The 15,712-nt window shown below is 70.2% G+C and overlaps 2 protein-coding genes across 3 annotated transcripts; one reads left to right on the top strand and one right to left on the bottom strand.

Annotated features, from left to right (window-relative positions):
• On the top strand, positions 1-3,353 carry PRR7 (proline rich 7, synaptic). Its single transcript, XM_054841713.1, has 3 exons — positions 1-139; positions 1,938-2,579; positions 2,709-3,353. Exons 2-3 carry the CDS (start codon positions 2,282-2,284, stop codon positions 3,095-3,097), a joined length of 687 nt encoding a protein of 228 aa, XP_054697688.1. The 5' UTR covers positions 1-139; positions 1,938-2,281; the 3' UTR covers positions 3,098-3,353.
• A 93-nt stretch (positions 3,354-3,446) lies between these two features.
• DBN1 (drebrin 1) lies at positions 3,447-15,327 on the bottom strand. Of its 2 annotated transcripts, XM_054841706.1 has the most exons (15): positions 15,112-15,327; positions 10,762-10,817; positions 10,550-10,662; positions 10,271-10,345; positions 10,047-10,193; positions 9,802-9,879; positions 9,552-9,703; positions 9,287-9,350; positions 9,091-9,150; positions 8,817-8,931; positions 7,306-7,443; positions 6,121-6,252; positions 4,492-5,045; positions 4,296-4,398; positions 3,447-4,175 (listed from the first exon to the last, which is right to left on the bottom strand). In XM_054841706.1, exons 1-15 carry the CDS (start codon positions 15,195-15,197, stop codon positions 4,105-4,107), a joined length of 1,944 nt encoding a protein of 647 aa, XP_054697681.1. In that variant the 5' UTR covers positions 15,198-15,327; the 3' UTR covers positions 3,447-4,104. The 2 variants fall into 2 exon arrangements, with proteins under 2 accessions (XP_054697681.1, XP_054697682.1); XM_054841707.1 differs by lacking the exon at positions 7,306-7,443.
• Positions 15,328-15,712: the final 385 nt, after the last annotated feature.

Below are 15,712 nucleotides of genomic sequence, written 5' to 3'. Positions count from 1 at the left end.
CCGGAGACAAAGGCAGCGCCGGGAGGCGGCGGCGGTGCCGCGCACCGGGCCCCCTTCCCCCCCCCCCCTCCTCCCCGCCGCCGCCGCCGCCCTATGGAGCCGCCGCCGGCCGCCTGAGCCACGTGCGCCGCCGCCGCCGGTAACGGGACCCGCGGAGGGAGCGGGCGCGGCGCCTCCGCCTGTTGCGTGGCGCGGAGGCAGCGGGGCCGGGGCGGGGGCGCGCGGGGCCGCGGCAACCGGGGGCCGGGGCGGAGGCGCGCGGCGCGTACCGGGGCGCGCGCCTCCGGTCCGTCCCCGGCGGGCGCGCGCCCCGGGGGAGGAGGAGGAGGAGGGTGCTGCTGCGCCCGGCACCGGGAGCGGGGAGGTCCCCGCCGGGGTGTCCCCCTCTCGGCGGAGGCACCGGGCAGGGATGCGTCGCGGGCGGCGGGGCTCAGGCCGCGGACGGGGACAGCGGGACGGCCCGGGGGCACCGGTGGGGCCCGGCACGGCGGCTGCTCCCAGCCGGGCGGCCGGTCCGCTCCCCGCCTGGCGTGGGTGTCTCCCAGCCCGGCCCCGCGCCTCCCCCAGCCTGCACGTCCCCGGCCCCGCCAGCCCCGCTCCCCCCGCACGCCCCAGCTGCAAACGCCCCCGGTCCCCAGGTGCCGCCAGCCCGTCCTGCTCCGGTTCCCGGTGTCACCCTGGCCGTTACCCCGGTGCTCGACCCGCGGCCCTTCCCGCACGGTGCCCTCCCGGGGATACCCAGGCCGCCGGCGGGGAGCCTGTTGCAGCCGGGGCCGGCGAGCTCTGCCCGCACCGAGCCGGCCTTAGCCGGGCAGCGGTGGCGGCTTAGGGCGCCCCAGGAAGGGTCACCCGCTCCCCAGAGACCCACGACCCGACGCTGCCTCTGCCCCCGCTTTTGTCTGCGTGACGGAGCGGCCCCGCTGCCCGCCGGAGCGTGGCCAGGGCTCCCCGGCCCCTTCCTTCCCCCATCCCTCCTTCCTTCCGGCTGGGCTCGGCCCTCCGGCCCCGATGCCCTTCCCGCAGCCCCGCCGACCCCTTCAGCACCAGTGGCCCCGCCGCAGTCCCCTCGCCGGCAGCGTGGCCCTGTCCCACGGGCGGCCGGGGACCCCGCGCCCCTTCGCCGAGCGGCGGCACCTCTGCGGTTGCCTTGCCCTCGGCCACCGCCGCTCCAGTGCTCGCCCTCCTCCCTGCTAGCAAGCCCGTTCTCTCACACACCACGATAATAATAATCTTGACGGGTGCTTACGTGCCTGCCTGCGAGCACCCATGGGTGCTGGTCCCTGCTCGCTGATGTGTTTGCCCCCCCCCGCCGCCCCCCCCCCCGGCACACGCTGTCCCTGTTCGGTGCTCAGCTGGATGTGACTGAGCTGTCAGCCTGCCCAAAGGCAGGGACCTGGCAGGGGTGACGGTGCCCGTTGCCACCAACCCCCCCCTCCTGCATCGCCATGTCAGGGTGCCCCCTGACCCTCCCCAATGGCCGCGAGGCCAGTGATGGCCGCGGTGCACGTGCTCCCGTGAGTGCCACGTGCCCCAGGCAGCCGACCGCTGGCTCCGCACATCCCTCCTCCTCCCCAGGGCACCCCACTGCGGGGTGGTGTAGGGCAGCAGGCTCTGAGCTGCCCAGGATCTGCAGCCAATTTGGGGTGCACTGGGTGGGCAGGAGGGGGGGGATGCCAGCAGATGCCCCGTGACCTCAAGGGTGTCAATGACGTGGGGCCACAGCATCTGTCTCCTGCCCTGGGGTGCCTGGTAGTGCCGTGACAGGGTGCTGGGAGGGGTGCGGGTTTGCAGCCGTGGGGGCGACGGCGGGGGCGCGCATGGGGCTGTGCACGGCTCCCTGCCGGCTGCGGGCACCGCTGCGCATGTGGAGCGAGTCACCATGGGAACGGGGCAGCCGTGTCCCCACCACGCTCACGCTCGTGTCTGTCTTGTTGCAGGGCCCCCTTCCCGGCAGCCCTCTCCCAGCGATGGGCAGCGGGACCCCGGCCGCCCCGTCGCCCTGCCGCCCGCCCCGCCAGCCCCCTGCCCCGCCACCCACCCAGCGCACCCAGGCCTGACCCACCCACTCCAGCCCCCCCCCATCTCCATGGCGAGGATGGACCCTTGACGGCGGGCACCCACGGGCCGGAGGAGACGCCGCTGGGCACGGCCTGGGGAGATGCCCTCGGCGGCCCTGACAGCATCGGGTCCCACTCTGGCCCTGCCGCCACCCTGAGCATCCCGTTCCCCACCCTGAGGGCAGGAAGAGGCAGGGGCCTCCCCACTGGGGCCGGCAGCCAAGATGGTGATGTCCCAGGGCACCTACACCTTCCTCACTTGCTTCGCGGGCTTCTGGCTCATCTGGGGGCTCATCGTGCTGCTGTGCTGCTTCTGCAGCTACCTGCGGCGGCGGGTGAAGCGGCAGCAGGAGGAGCGGCTGCGGGAGCAGAGCTTGCGCGCGCTGGAGCTGGAGCCGCTGCACTACGAGGGTTATGGGGGCAGTCCCCCTGGCATTGCCATTCCCCACCGCCTCCGCCTTGAGCCCCACCATCATCACCCCCACCACATCCCACCCCCCCGGCCCTGGAGCTGCCGGCACGGTAAGGAGCAGGGAGGGGCTCTCGGCATCCCCAGAGCGCACGCCTCCCCCCTTTTTTGGGGACATACGGCACGAGAGCCGGGGCGCAGTGCTGACGGCAGCGGGGGTCCGGGGGGACTTTGCCTTGCAGAGTCTGACCTGTCGAAGCCGCCGTGCTATGAGGAGGCGCTGCTGATGGCGGAGCCCCCTCCGCCGTACAGCGAGGTGCTGATGGACACGCGGGGGCTGTACCGCAAAATCAACGCCCCCTTCCTGAGCCACGAGCGGCTGGAGAAGCAGGAGCAGCCCCCCAGCTACAAACCCCTTTTCCTGGACGCCGGCTACGGTTCGGCGTTGCACCTGCCCCGCTCAGCCAGCCCCGGCCCTGCCTGCCCGGACCTCTACCTGCAGGCAGAGTGCTCCCCCCGCATGTTTCCCAGCTGGACGGACTCAGAGCTCAGCAGCAGGGACACCTACGAGCCAGGACCCTGGCACCTCCCGGTCTCCATGCCCCTCTTCGGCAGGACTACCGCTGTCTAACGGCGGCCCCCGGGGACCCCCGGACCTTGCTGCGGGTGCCCCTCTGGCACCGGGAGGGGGGGGTGGTTTCGGTTGCCTGCGTCACCCCGGGGACGCCCGCCCCGGCGCGGGCCATTGTCGCCGGCGCGGAAGGGGCTGGTTCCCCGTCTGGCCCCCGCCGGCCCCCCCATGGCCGGGGGCGCTGGGGACCCGGACTCTGCTCTGTTTCTTAAATTTTTTGTTTGTTACAGTTTGAGAATAAAAGTTTGTGGCTCGGGTTTGCCTCCCGGCAGGCTGGCATCGCGGGACCCCCCAGCGTGGTGGATCACCCCCCCCCACCCCCCCCCGGCACCCCCCAGCAGGCTGCAGCCCCTGTGGGAGTCGCTTTATTTATTAACAGACATGAGCACACCGCCGGTACAGAACTTGTGCTTTCCAAAAACAGTTACCGTAGGGGGGGGGAGAGGGGCCAAGCGGGGGCCAAGCGGGGGGGGAAGGGGGCTCCCGGCAAGGAAAGGGGGGGAGAGCAAAAGCCCCACGCCAGCTCCCCACCGGGGTTTGGGGGGGTGGGGGGGCGCCGCCGGCCGCAGCCTCGCCTCAGTTGGGTGACTTTATTGCCATATTCATTTATTATTCTTATTATTCTTCCTTTTTTTTTTTTTTTTTTAAACTCGTGCAAAGTATGGGGAGGCTCCCGGGGGGCACGAAGAGAACGAGGACCCTGTCCCACAGCCGGGCAGGGGATGCGAGCGTGCCCCCCCCCCCGAAGGGGTTGCTGGGGCAACGAGGGGGGACAACTGCTAAGGGGGGGGGCTGACACAGCGCCTACCGACAACTTAAAAAAAGAGAAAGAGATGGGCGGCTGTAAAAGGTGCCCCGGGGCGGGGGCGCAGCGGGGCAGCCCCCACCCAGAGGCCTCATCCTGCGGGGCCCCGGCGGGGCGAGGGGGGGCCCGGCCCCCAGCTGCGGCCCCCTCACGCCCCGCGCCGGCCGGGGCGGGCTGCCTGCACCAGCAGCGGGGCCCGAGCTTACAGGCCCCCCCCGAAGCTCTCCTCCTCCTCGGGCAGGGGGTCTGCGTCCCAGCACGTGATGTCAATCTCTGGGGGACAAGAGGGGTGGGGGGGGTGGTGTCAGGGTGGCATAGGGTGCCCCACGGTGGGCTGTTCCCCTGCCCCGTTCCCCCGCCCCGTTTCCCCCCCCCCACCCTGTCCCCACTCACCTGGGGGCTTGTTGTAGAAGACAGGCTGGGGGGCTTTGGCCGATGGCTCCTCGGGGGGGGGCACCTCCTCCTCCTGGGACTGACTGAAGTAGCCCTCACTGGCCTGGGGGCGGGGGGAGGGTTCAGGCGGTCAGGACACCCCCCCCCCGCCCTGTTACCCCTGAAACATCCCACCACATCCCCCAGCAATGCTCACCTGCTCCCCACGACCTGGCGTCCCGTCCTTGGGGACCATCTCCCCGTTGGTGATGGGGGGAGTCTCTCGGCCTGGGGCATCCTCCTGGGGGGCACGCTGGCAGCCGAGCCCCCGTGGCTGGGGGTCCCCCCCGCCGGCTGCCGCCTCCTCCTCCTGCTCCGCATCACAGAAGGTGGCGGGGGGCTCGGGCAGCTCATCCAGGCTCAGCAGGGGCCCCTCGTCGGGCAGCACAGCTGGGGGGCCCTCGGGAACGGGGGCAGCAGGCAGGGGCCAGGCGGCAGCGGGGGTCACCCCGTCGCTCTGCCACAGGTCGATGAGGCTCTCAGGGTTGGAGGGCTCCCCAGGCTGGGGCTCAGCAACTGTGGGTGGTGGGGAAGGCTCGGTGGGCTCCAGGGTCACCAGGTCCCCCAGGATGTCACCCCCCGCTGTCCACACTGGCCTGGCATCTGGCTCGTCCCCAGGGAGCTCGGTGGCCTTGTCCTCGGGCCCCGGGAAGGGCCAGTGCTGCTCGGGGGCAGCTGGCCCTGGCTCCCGGGTGCTGGGGCTGGGGGAGTCTGCAAAGGGAGGGCACAGCAGTCAGCGGGGACAGATGCCCCTCATCCAGGGCTGGGGGGCACCCAGGGACAGGGCTGCAGTGGGGGGGGATGTCCTTTGGGCTGAGCGCAGCAGGGAGATGCTGCAGGGATGGGTGGGAGTGGCTGGACAGGGAGGGGATGGCTGGCACACACCATGCCACAGGGGGGCATGTTGGGGGGGGGGGGGCCAAGGTGATCCTTTGGGGGTTGCGGGGGGGGGGGGGTGGTGTGGTGTGGCTGGGCCCTGCTGGGGGGGGGGGGGGCGTGGCTGGGAGGCATGGGGTGGGGGTGGATGGGGAGGGGTGCACTGGGAAGATGCAAAAGGGAAAACTGGGATGCCCCAAAGGATGCAAAGGGGCCAGTGGACGCAGCAGGGACAGCAGGGATACATGGCGGGGGGGGGGGGGGGGGGCGGGCTGGCTGCAGCGGAGCTGGCTGGGATGCACTGGGGATGCAGTGGAACAGTGGGGATGCATGGAGGGAAGCAGCAACGCCAGCAGGGACGTACTGGGGGATGGCACAGATAGGGCAGAGTCGCATGGGGGGATGCAGCAGAGACAGCAGGGATGCACTTGTGCAGTGCTGCAGAGATGGGGTGGGGGTGTGGGCATGTATAGAGCGGGGGAGGTTGTGCACTGGCTGGGGCAATGCACTGGAGATGGGGGGGGCAGTGCATGGCGGGGGGGTGCAGCAGAGGAAGCAGGGATGCACTGGAGATGGCAGGGATGCAACAATGATGGCAGGGATGCACTGGGGGATGCAGCAGAGACAGCGGGGATGCACTGGCACGGAGCAGCAGATACGGCAGGGATGCGCTGGGGGACACAACAGAGATGGCGGGGATATACCAAGGGATGCAGGTAAGAGAGCACGGATGCACTGAGCAATGCAAGTCCCTTGGCTGGCAAGGCTGCAGCATCGGAGCTACAGCAGGGGCTGCAGCAGGTACGCAGCGGGGGCTGCAGCGTAAGTGGGGGGCTACAGCGGGGGACATGTTGCAGGGAACCACAGGGATGTGCCAGGCAACCCCAGGCAGTGGGAGCCCTGCGCCCACCTTTGGGCGTTGTCGGCATCTCGTCACCTGAGGCGCGGGTGCCCGGCTCGCCCTGTGGCGTGGCGGCCGGGCTGGACTCGCAGGGGCTGCAGCCCGCTGCCGAGGCCTTGCGGTAGGCGTCCGACTGGCTGCCTGCGGACAAGGGAGACAGGGTGGCATGGGGGGGCTGCGCACATCGGAGGGGAGGCAGCACCCCAGCGCCGCCCCTGCTCCTGCCCCACGCCAACCTACCCACGAGCTGTCAAATGCACGCCATCATGTACCTGCCACCGTGTAGTCCCCTCCTGTGGTGGCACAGCAGAGGCACCCAGGGGTGCGGCAACCACCATGCCACCCCCACCCCGGCATCCCCCCCCCCCCCGGCCCCACGCAGCCACAGCCCCCACATCTGCCAGGCAGGGGAACAGGGAGCCCCGTACCTGCTATGGCACATGCCGGCCCTGCCCACGCATCACCCAGCTGGGCCCTGGTACAGCCTCTTCCACGGGCACAGCTCTGTGCCCCACTACTCGCTGGCCAGGGGGCACAGCCCCACATGGCCCCAGGCACCACCTGGCTCCTTCTGCCCCATGGGCAGAGCCCCACATGATCCTGGGCACAGCCTTTTCCATCCCGTGCTGTCCCATGGTCACAATCCTGCATGGTCCAGCGCGCAGCCTGCCCCGTCCCCTTCTGCCCCATGGGCACAGCCAGACACACCCCACGGGCAGAACCTGTCCCATCCTCGTCTGCCCCATGAGCAGAGCCTGCTCTGTGCCCCCTCTAGCCCATGGGCACAGCCTGCTCCATCCCACAGCAGAGCATCACCTCTCTGGGCACAGTTCTGTCCTGTCCCCATCTGTCCCATGGGCACAGCCTGCCTGGTGCCCCCTCCCCGTACCACGGGCACAACCGGCCCCATGGGCGCAGCCTGCCGCATCCCCCCACCCCAGGGGCACAGTGCCCACTGTGGGACCAGACCCAGCTGGGACGTTCAGGGTGCCCATGGGTGCGGGTGCAGCCCCCGCTGGGGTGCTGGGCCCCCTCGGGGTGCCCATGGGAGGGGCGCTGCCTCTGCCGTCGGTCCCACGGCTCCGTCCTCGTGCCCCTCAGCCCGGTGTGCCGTGGGGCTGGGGTGGGCTGTGGGGTGGCCGCCCGCGACTTGGCCCCCCAGAGCTGCGTGCCTGGGGGCTCCCAGCTACCTACATGGGAAGAAAGAGGAGAGATTTGGGGTGCGGTGGCAGGTGATATAGGGGAAGGGGGTCCGCGGGGGGGAGGAGGAGGAGGAGGAGGAAGAAGGCGGCCCACTGTCAGCTGTCTTTATGAAAGGACAGTGCAGACGACCTGCCGAGAGAAAGACAGACAGACAGACGGACGGAGAGAGAGAGAGCAAAGAGATGGGTCAGTCCCTGCTCAGCACGGCCATGGCGGGGCCGGGGCACCGGGGCACCGGGACGGGAGGACGGCAGGATAGGAGGCAGCACTGACAGCAGGACAGGAGGATGGCAGGAAAGGAGGACGGAAAGACAGCAGGACAGGAGGACAGGAGGCAGCGTTAAGTAGCTAGGTGGGGAGAGAGGCCAGACACAGCCATGGGGCCAACTATCTGCTCAGACAAGCATGGCCCCACAGCACACCCCCACAGCATGAACCCACGGCACAACCCACGGCACGGCTCCACGGCTTGGCCACAACACACAGCCCACAGCATGACCCATGGCACAGCCCCCCAGCATTGCCCCAAGGCACGACCCCACAGCACAGCCCCACAGCACAGCCCATGGCATGACCCATGGCATGACCCCACAGCAGGAAGACACATCGCAGGCCCCCCACCCACCCACCCACCCCGGCACAGCCCCACGGCACAGTCGCACCGCACAGCCCCCACAGCACAGCACCCCAGCACGACTCCCCAGCACAGCCCCATGACTTGGTCCCACAGTCGGAGGTGCCCACCAGGACAGCCAGCCCTGCTACAAAGAGAGTCCCAGGGCTGCACCCCAGCCTGTGGGGCAGTCTAGTTTCCCCGTGGGGCACCCCCTGCCCAGCCACCCCAACCCCATGGCCAGCCTTTGGCAGGGATAGCCCCACTGCCACGGCCAAAGACCTGCTGGCATCGCCCCAACCCAAAAGCAGGGTATCCTGCACCACCACAAGCACCCACCCTGGCAGTGGGGACCCTGGGGTGGGCACGCCATGGGGGTGTCCCACACCCGCCCCGCTCGTTTCTGCCACTTTTAGCTGACCCTGTGGGAAGAGTTTCCTTCCCAAGCCACACCTCGGACCCCCAGCTGCACCCTGACCACGCAGCCACCCTGCCTGCCGGCGTGCGTGGGTGGACAACACCTGAGCAAGCAGGGAACAGGATGCACCTCCCCTTGCAGAACACCTCCCCCTGGCATCCAGACCCTGCCAAGCTGCCCCGGCAGCAGGGGACACAAGGTGTGGTGGCGGCGGCGGTGGTGGCGGCGGTGGCACGGCAGAGCACGACGACCCTCTGCCATCCTCATGCCCACCCACCATCACGGCACCAGGGACAGCAGAAGGGGACACCGCCTCCACACTGCACCCAGCCCCGGTGGCCCCAGATCCTCCTACGACCTGCTGAGCTGCGGGGAGCTCCAGTGGCACCACACTCACCTGCTCCGCAGCCCGCAGAACCCCCCAGCCTCTCTGTGCCCCCCCGGTGCCCACAGCCCCCCCCAGGCCCTCACCTGTCCTGTGGCTGCCCGGCGAGATGGCGTCGCTGCTGCCCGATGCCACCCGCTCCTGCTGCTTGAAGAAGTCCCGGGGGTTGTCGGGCCTCTGAGCGATGATGGCAGCAGCCTCCTGTGGGGATGGGGCAGGCTGAGACCCACTGCCTCGGGGAAGTAGGGCTGTGGGACCACCCTCCACGCACCCCCCCCCCACCTGGGTCCCCATCCAGCTGTGGGCACTGCTGGCTGGGGAGCGAGGACTGGCACCGGGCATGGCCACAGCTGCACTCACCTCCACCTCCGACTCCGATTTCCTGAGCTGCTGCCTGTCATCCTCCTCTTGCTGCTCCCCCTGGGAAGAGATGCAGCATCACCCCCCACCCCTGGATGCCCTGGAGCCTGGCTGGGAAAAGCCCTTCCCTGGGGGTGGTGGTGCCAGGCAGCAACTCTGACTCCGACCCCGGCCCCGTGCCCACCATGGCACTTACAAAGATGGACTGCTCCTTCAGGCGCTGCCGGGCCTCCTCTGCCTCCATGCTCTGCTGCTTCCGCCTGCGATGGGGGCACAGGAGAGGGGCTGGGCACCGGCTCCTGCCAGCCCCTGCCCACCACCCCCTGCCTAGCCCCGTCCTCAGTGGGGACGAACACCCATGCACCCACCCAGCCGCTCACGGCACGTGCCCAACCATCCTGTGTGCGTGACCATCCCACACCTGATGGGACACATCCCACCCCCCCCGGCCCCCGCCATGCCTGTGCTCCTCAATCTGCTCCTCCCGCTCCCGGTAGCGCCGCTCCCGCTCCTCCTGCTCCAGCCGCTCCTGTTCCATCCGCTCCTGTTCAAACCGCAGCCGGGCATCCAGGGCCTTTTTCCGCTCCTCCTCCTTACGCAATTCCTCCTCTTTCTGGTGGAGGGGGGAATAAATGACGGGGCTGTCCGTCAGCCTGCTGGCAGCTCACCCCACTCCCCGGGGGCTGCCGGCTGCCCACCCCTGCACCCCACCTTGGCTTGTTCCCAGAACTGCTCCCGGTTGAGCCGCTTCATCTCCACGGTGGCGTCGGTTTTCTGGTAAGTGGTGCCCTGGGACGGAGGAGAGGCGGGGGGGGTGGAGGGGCTGGGATCAGCGAAGGGGAATAACAGTAAGCGGCACACGGGGTGATGGGCTGCGGCAGACAGGAGCCCCAGGCGGGAGAGATGCCCTGCGCCCACTGCCATCGCCACCATCGCTATCACCGTGGGGACATTACCACGGGCTCGGCATTCTCGTCCTCCCGCAGCCGCAGGCGGTGCAGCACCGGGCTGGAGACGCGGGCCAGCCCATTGGAGAGCCGCTGCCCAATGGCCCCTGGGTCGATGTCCTCCACGCTGCTGGCGTTGACGATGACATCCACACCCTGGTGAGGGGTGAGCGGCCGTCAGGGACCAGGGTCAGTGCCCCGGCAGCATCGTCCCCCTCCCCGGCATCACCCACCTGGAAGAACTCAGCGATCTTGGCCACATGGCTGGCGCAGGCACACTTGCGGGCGTCTGGCACGTCCTCGCCCACCTGTGGCAGCCAGGGAGGGGCTGAGCCGGGGAGGGGCAGCAGGGTGACCCCCCACCCCACTGACCACCATGAGGCAGCGGGACTGTGGGGTACCCACAACCCCCCTGGCCACGGCGGGCTCCTCCCTCACACCCAGCCATGCCCCTGCCAACACTGCAGCCCCCGGTGGGCACAGCCCCCTGCAGCGTGGCACCCCCCACTCACCCAGTTGACAAGGACATATTTGGGGAGCACGGCCTGGGGGTCCTTGACGCTGCAGAAGCCATACATCACCTTCTGGATCTCAAAGTGGCCGGAGAGCTCCAGCAAACCTCCACCTGGCACGGCACTGTCAGCCCACGTCCACCCGGCACCAGGATGGGTGACGGGGAAAACACCGGCAGAGCCAAGCTGGCTGCAGGGACAGAGGACCTTACCTCCTGATGCTGCCAGCTTCAGGTCATCGGAGCCATCCTCGTACGTGTAGAGGGCCCTGGGGAGACAGCATGGGTGAGCCACACCTGGGGAAAGTGTGGGGCGGCCCCCCCACCTCCCCATCCTGCTAACAATGAGGTCAGGGCAGGTCCTGGGGGACTGGCCAGGTGTCCCCAGGCTGCCAAACAGCCACCCCAACCCCTTGTTCGTCGCCCCCAGGAAGGGCCAGGCTGCCAGGCAGGGCAGGCGGGACTTCGGATAGGGTCCATTCCCCCACCCTGCCGGCTGGCAGCCATGGGGCAGGGTCCCAAGGCTGGGGACAGAGCGGGGGGTCACTTGTGCACAGGGACCAGCTGGCTGCCGTGCCGTGCCACAAGCCGCTACGGCCTCACAGCTCCTTGCATGCCCATCTCTGTCCCCCCCTGACCTTGCCGGTTACCGCTGGCTTTGGGGACAGCCCCATGCCCTGGCAGGGAACTCGGGGCCGCTCACGTGCCTGGCTGCGTGAGCCGCTGGCCCAGCAGGCACCAGGCCGGGGGAGGACGCTGGAGCACCAGCAGCAGCAAATCAATGTGCCGCCGGGGTGTGATGGGGCCGTCATGGAGACTGTTCCTTGGAAACCGTTCCTGGCGGATGGGAAACCCCCTCTCGCTCCCATCGTACCCTGGCCACCCCTCCGGGGCTCCATGGGGACCCCCGCCTGCCCGCACCTCCCCAGGGGTGTGCAGCTAGCTATGAGCAGGGGGAGGGTGCATGCTGAATCGGTCCAGGGCAGGTGGGCGAGGGGATGGATGTTGCTAGGCAACCAGCATCCTCCGTCACCATAGCAACCCCCCCATCCCAGCTGGGATGCAGCTTGCCCTGATGACGAGGTGATTAGCGGAGGGGAGCGGGGGAGGCAGGCAGGCAGCGGGGACCTGCCGGGGTCTGGCAGGCACCCAAACCTGCCTGCCACCGTCACGCGCTGCGCCCGGAAAGCCGGGGCCGCTCGTGCTGGACACCCCCCCCCAATCCCTGCACTGGGGCGGGCGGCTCTGCTGATCGGCACTCAGCTGGTGGTGCCCGCACGGTGCTTGCCGGAGTGCCAAAATCCCCGCGGTGCCAGGCAGAGCCGTCCTCACCCGAGCTCGCAGCTTCCAGACAGAGGCTGGGCTTGGTGATGGGAATCGGGGGGGGGTGTCCCTACAGGCAGAGCCCCCCCAAACCAGGGCCATGGCTGGACACCACGAGCTGAAAAACAAGGGGAAGGCAGGTGGGTGTCTAACATGGAGGGTGCCTCCCTCCGCCCCCCGGCACCCATCACTCCATGAGCCCCCAGCAGCGAGTCGCAGATAATTGCACCAACAAGATTGACTTTAATCCACACATCCCAATCCTGCTAATCGGCTGCCGGCGTCGGCTCCCAGCCTGGAGTCGGCAAAGCAGCTGCAAAGCGACGTCTGCGATGCCTGCACTGGGGAAGGGTGGCAAATGCAGCCCCTGCCTGCAATCGTGGTCTCTGCCTGCAACTGCAGCCCTGGCTCAGGGACCTGCTGTGATCCCCAGGAAGGAGGGTGGACGGCAGCAGTTTAGGGGAGCCCAGGGCTGCAGGCAGGGGTTGGGGGCTTGCAGGGTGGGATGCAGCTGGCTGCAGAGGGGACGAAACAAGTAGGGCAGAGCCATGGCATTGCTGCCTGGGGAGCCTGTGGGTGCTGGGAGCATCCACTGCATGCTCTCCCCCCCATCCCTGGGACCCTGCCATGCAGGGTGGCACCCGAGCAGTGCTGTTGCCTGCACCCAGGGGTGCTCCCAGGGCAGCCAGAGCTTGGCAGGGTCCCATCACCCTGGGGACCGCCATGGAAACAGAGCCCTGCCCTGAGCATAGCCCAGCAGCATGGCCTGACCCCACACCAGAATGGAGGATCCAGATGTTTCCAGTCCAGGGGCCAGCGGGGCCATGCTGGGCCAGCAGCATCCCCAGGGACCCACAACCCAACAGCATCACCACGAGCCCCAGCAGCAGGGACCAGCCATGCGACAGTGGGTGCAGACAGCATCATGCATTGCTTATCCCCTTCCACAGGCTTTAATCCCTCCACCCAGCACATACAACCCCGTCCCACCCCCTGGGATACAGGCACGTAGGGCACCCATGGGTGAGGTGCCCCATGCAGCCCAGGGAGGAGGGCTCCCCACAGCCAGGGGACTCCAGCAAGGATCCCCACATTACCCCACCAAGGGGACAGCAGCCCCGCTGCCCTCGCACGGCCCCATCACTCACCAGAGCAGGCGGACCAGCATCCATGGGTGCCAGCACCCAGGGCACCAGCTGCTACCCACCCCCCTCACCATGGCTGATGTGGGGGGAGCATCGCCCCAGCCCGCTTTGCCCAAGCCCGGGCACATGTGTTTCCAATGTGGCTGGGAGCTCCAGGGAGTCGGCGTGCTCAGAAAGCAGCACCAAATTCCTTTCCGATCAAGTAATGGGCCCCAGCAGCCTCCGCGGGGCCGGGCAGGGGGAGGGGACACTCGGACCCTCCAGGACTGGGCTCGGTGCGGGGGGAATCCCAGACTAAACACAGGGATCCCGGCCCGGTGAGAGAGCGGCATCCCCCGGCATCAGCCAAGGCCCGGACTCCGGCGCAGCATCCTCACAGTCCCTGGCTCAGCCAGGCTGGGCCACTGCAGGGGGACGGTCCCCATCACCCCTGCCCAGTGCAGCCCACCAAGCATCACCCCTCATCCTGCACCTGGGCACTGGACCCTGCTGCTCCCACTGGCACGGAGTGCCAGGCACCCCCAGTGACCCAGGGATGGAGGGGCTGAGGACAATGGGGCGAGCTCACCCCCAAGGATGGGGATGGTGGGGGTTCACTGCCTGGCCGGAGCTCAGCTCTCGAAGCGGGGGGGGGGGCAGCCCCAGCACTTGCCTTCCCGGGAACCGTTTCTGCTGCTCTCAGCAGCTTTGGCAGGGAGGGCTCCTTTGCAGCGGATGCCGGGAAGCGAGATGTACCCAGGGCTGACAGCTGCCTCCTGGCCAGCAACACGCACCGCGCTTGCCCACGGCGCCCTTGGGCTGGCAGCGGGACCGTGGGGCTCCCCGGAGACCTGGGGCTGGCAGGGAGGGAGACCTGAACAGGCCCACACAGCCTGGGGGGCTCCCAGCCGTGCCCCGAGAGCAGGGATCTGGCTAGAGAGCAGCGTGCACCCCGGCTGGGTGTTGGATGCCCCCCAGCTGGGCAGTGGGTGCACCCTGGCTGAGCGGTGGGTGCAGCGTAGGCACCCTGGCCAGAGAGCAGCGTGCACAGCATGCACCCAGTGCTGCTCAGCACCTCGGCTCTGTCCAGCGAGCTGCACCCCATGCTGCTGGCAGCATTCCCCCCATGCACAACACAGGTACCCCGGGGAGCAAGGAGGGGATCCCAGGGGGCAGCCGCCCTGAGCCAGCCCTACAGCACCCGGATGGGCCTGGGAGATGGGGGTGGGCGCTGGGAGCATTGGGGTGGCCGTGGGGAGATGCTCCCTGGGGGCTCCTGTGCCGGCTGCAGCGGTGTGTGGATCTGGCCGGGCCCCGCGCCCGCAGCACGGGGTACCCAGCTCTGAGGGTGCGGGCAGGGCAAGGCAGCCCGGGTGGTCCCGCCGGGGGAGGCCACCCCCCGCCTCGAGCTTGCAGCAGCCCCAGCCCGGCGGGGCAGTCCCGGTCCGGCGCACCTCGGCCCCCCGGGGATAGGGTACCCCGGGAGCAGGGGGGGATGGGGGCAGCGGGGCCGGGGGGGATGTCCGGCCCGGTCCCCCCGCGGCCGCAGGCCTAGCTCCGCCGGGGCAGAGGTGCCGCCCGCTGCCGGGGCACCGCCGGGGCCGGCCGGGAGCGGGGCCGGGCTGGGGGCGCCCCGATCTCCCATCCCAGGTGCCCCTGCCTGCGGCTCCGGCTCCAGACAATGGCTAGGGACCCGGGGCCGGGCCCAGCACCGGGGGGACCCCCGGGCCCTCCCCGCCGTGCGCGGACACCCCGCTCCCTGCGCTCGCTGCCCGGCGGGGGGTCGGGCCATACCGGGGGCTCCCGGGGGGCGGCGGGTCTCGGCGCTCGCACGTGCCGGCCCGGCGCAGACAAAGCGGGGACCGCGCCCCGGCCCGGTGCGGCGGCGGCAGGCAGGTGCGGGCACCGGGGGCGGCGGGCCGGGCACACCCCCCACACCCTCCCCCCCCCCCCCCCGCCGCCCCGCCCGCCTTTGTGTGCCGGGGCTCCCGACACCGCGGGCCCGGGGCGGCGGGGGGCGCAGCGCGGGGCGCGGCCGGTGTTACCGGGCGGCTCCGTGCACAAAGGGCGGCGGCGGCGGGGACAAAGGGGCGGCGGCGGCGGCGGGCGCGCTCACCAGTCGGTGGGGCTGTCCTCGCCGATCACGTCCTGGTAGGAGGCGAGCAGCTCCAGGCGGTGCGCCGCGAAGCCGACGCCAGCCATGGCGGGGCCGGGATGCTGCCGGGGGGACCGGAGGGACCGGCCGCCTGCCCGCCTCCGAGACACTGCCGCAGCGGCCGGGCGGAGGGGCGAGCGGCGGGGAGGCTCCGCCCGCCGCCGCGCCCGGTCCTAGCGCCGCGAACGGCGCCCCCCCCCCCCCTCCGCCCCCCCAGCCCGGCCCCCGCCCCCGCCCCGGCCCCCGCCGCGCCCCCGGGGCACCCCGCCGGCCGCGCCGCCGGGCATCGCGCCGGGACCCCTGGGGTGCGGGCAGCATCGCCCCCACCCCGGGCTGCCCCCGCACACGGCTCGCCCGCGGGATCCTGCACCCCGGGGACCCGCAGCCTGGGCTCTGCTCTGCCCCCACACCTTGGGCCATCCCCCGCCCCAGGGACCCTCAACCCCAGAAACCTGCGCCCCGGCTGAGCTCCCTCCTGGGAACGTGCACCTCGGCTGGGTCTGCACCCTGGGCTCTCCTCTGTCCTGGGGACTGGCATGCTGTGCTACCCCCTCCTCTGCAC

This window comes from Grus americana, chromosome 14, assembly GCF_028858705.1.
Source record: "Grus americana isolate bGruAme1 chromosome 14, bGruAme1.mat, whole genome shotgun sequence".
NCBI lineage: Eukaryota > Metazoa > Chordata > Aves > Gruiformes > Gruidae > Grus > Grus americana.
Note: the sequence above shows the minus strand (reverse complement) of the source record. Positions and strands in the feature narration are given on the sequence as shown.

What these genes read in the sequence shown, in the direction of transcription:
- PRR7 (XM_054841713.1), top strand. Translation starts at nt 2,282, where the DNA reads ATGGTGATGTCCCAGGGCACCTACACCTTCCTCACTTGCTTCGCGGGC. An exon ending in GCCCTGGAGCTGCCGGCACG is followed by an intron (nt 2,580 to 2,708) that starts GTAAGGAGCAGG and finishes TTTGCCTTGCAG; the next exon opens with AGTCTGACCTGTCGAAGCCG.
- DBN1 (XM_054841706.1), bottom strand. Translation starts at nt 15,197, where the DNA reads ATGGCTGGCGTCGGCTTCGCGGCGCACCGCCTGGAGCTGCTCGCCTCC. An exon ending in AGTTCTGGGAACAAGCCAAG is followed by an intron (nt 9,704 to 9,801) that starts GTGGGGTGCAGG and finishes CCCCTCCACCAG; the next exon opens with AAAGAGGAGGAATTGCGTAA. An exon ending in AATCGGAGTCGGAGGTGGAG is followed by an intron (nt 8,932 to 9,090) that starts GTGAGTGCAGCT and finishes CCATCCCCACAG; the next exon opens with GAGGCTGCTGCCATCATCGC.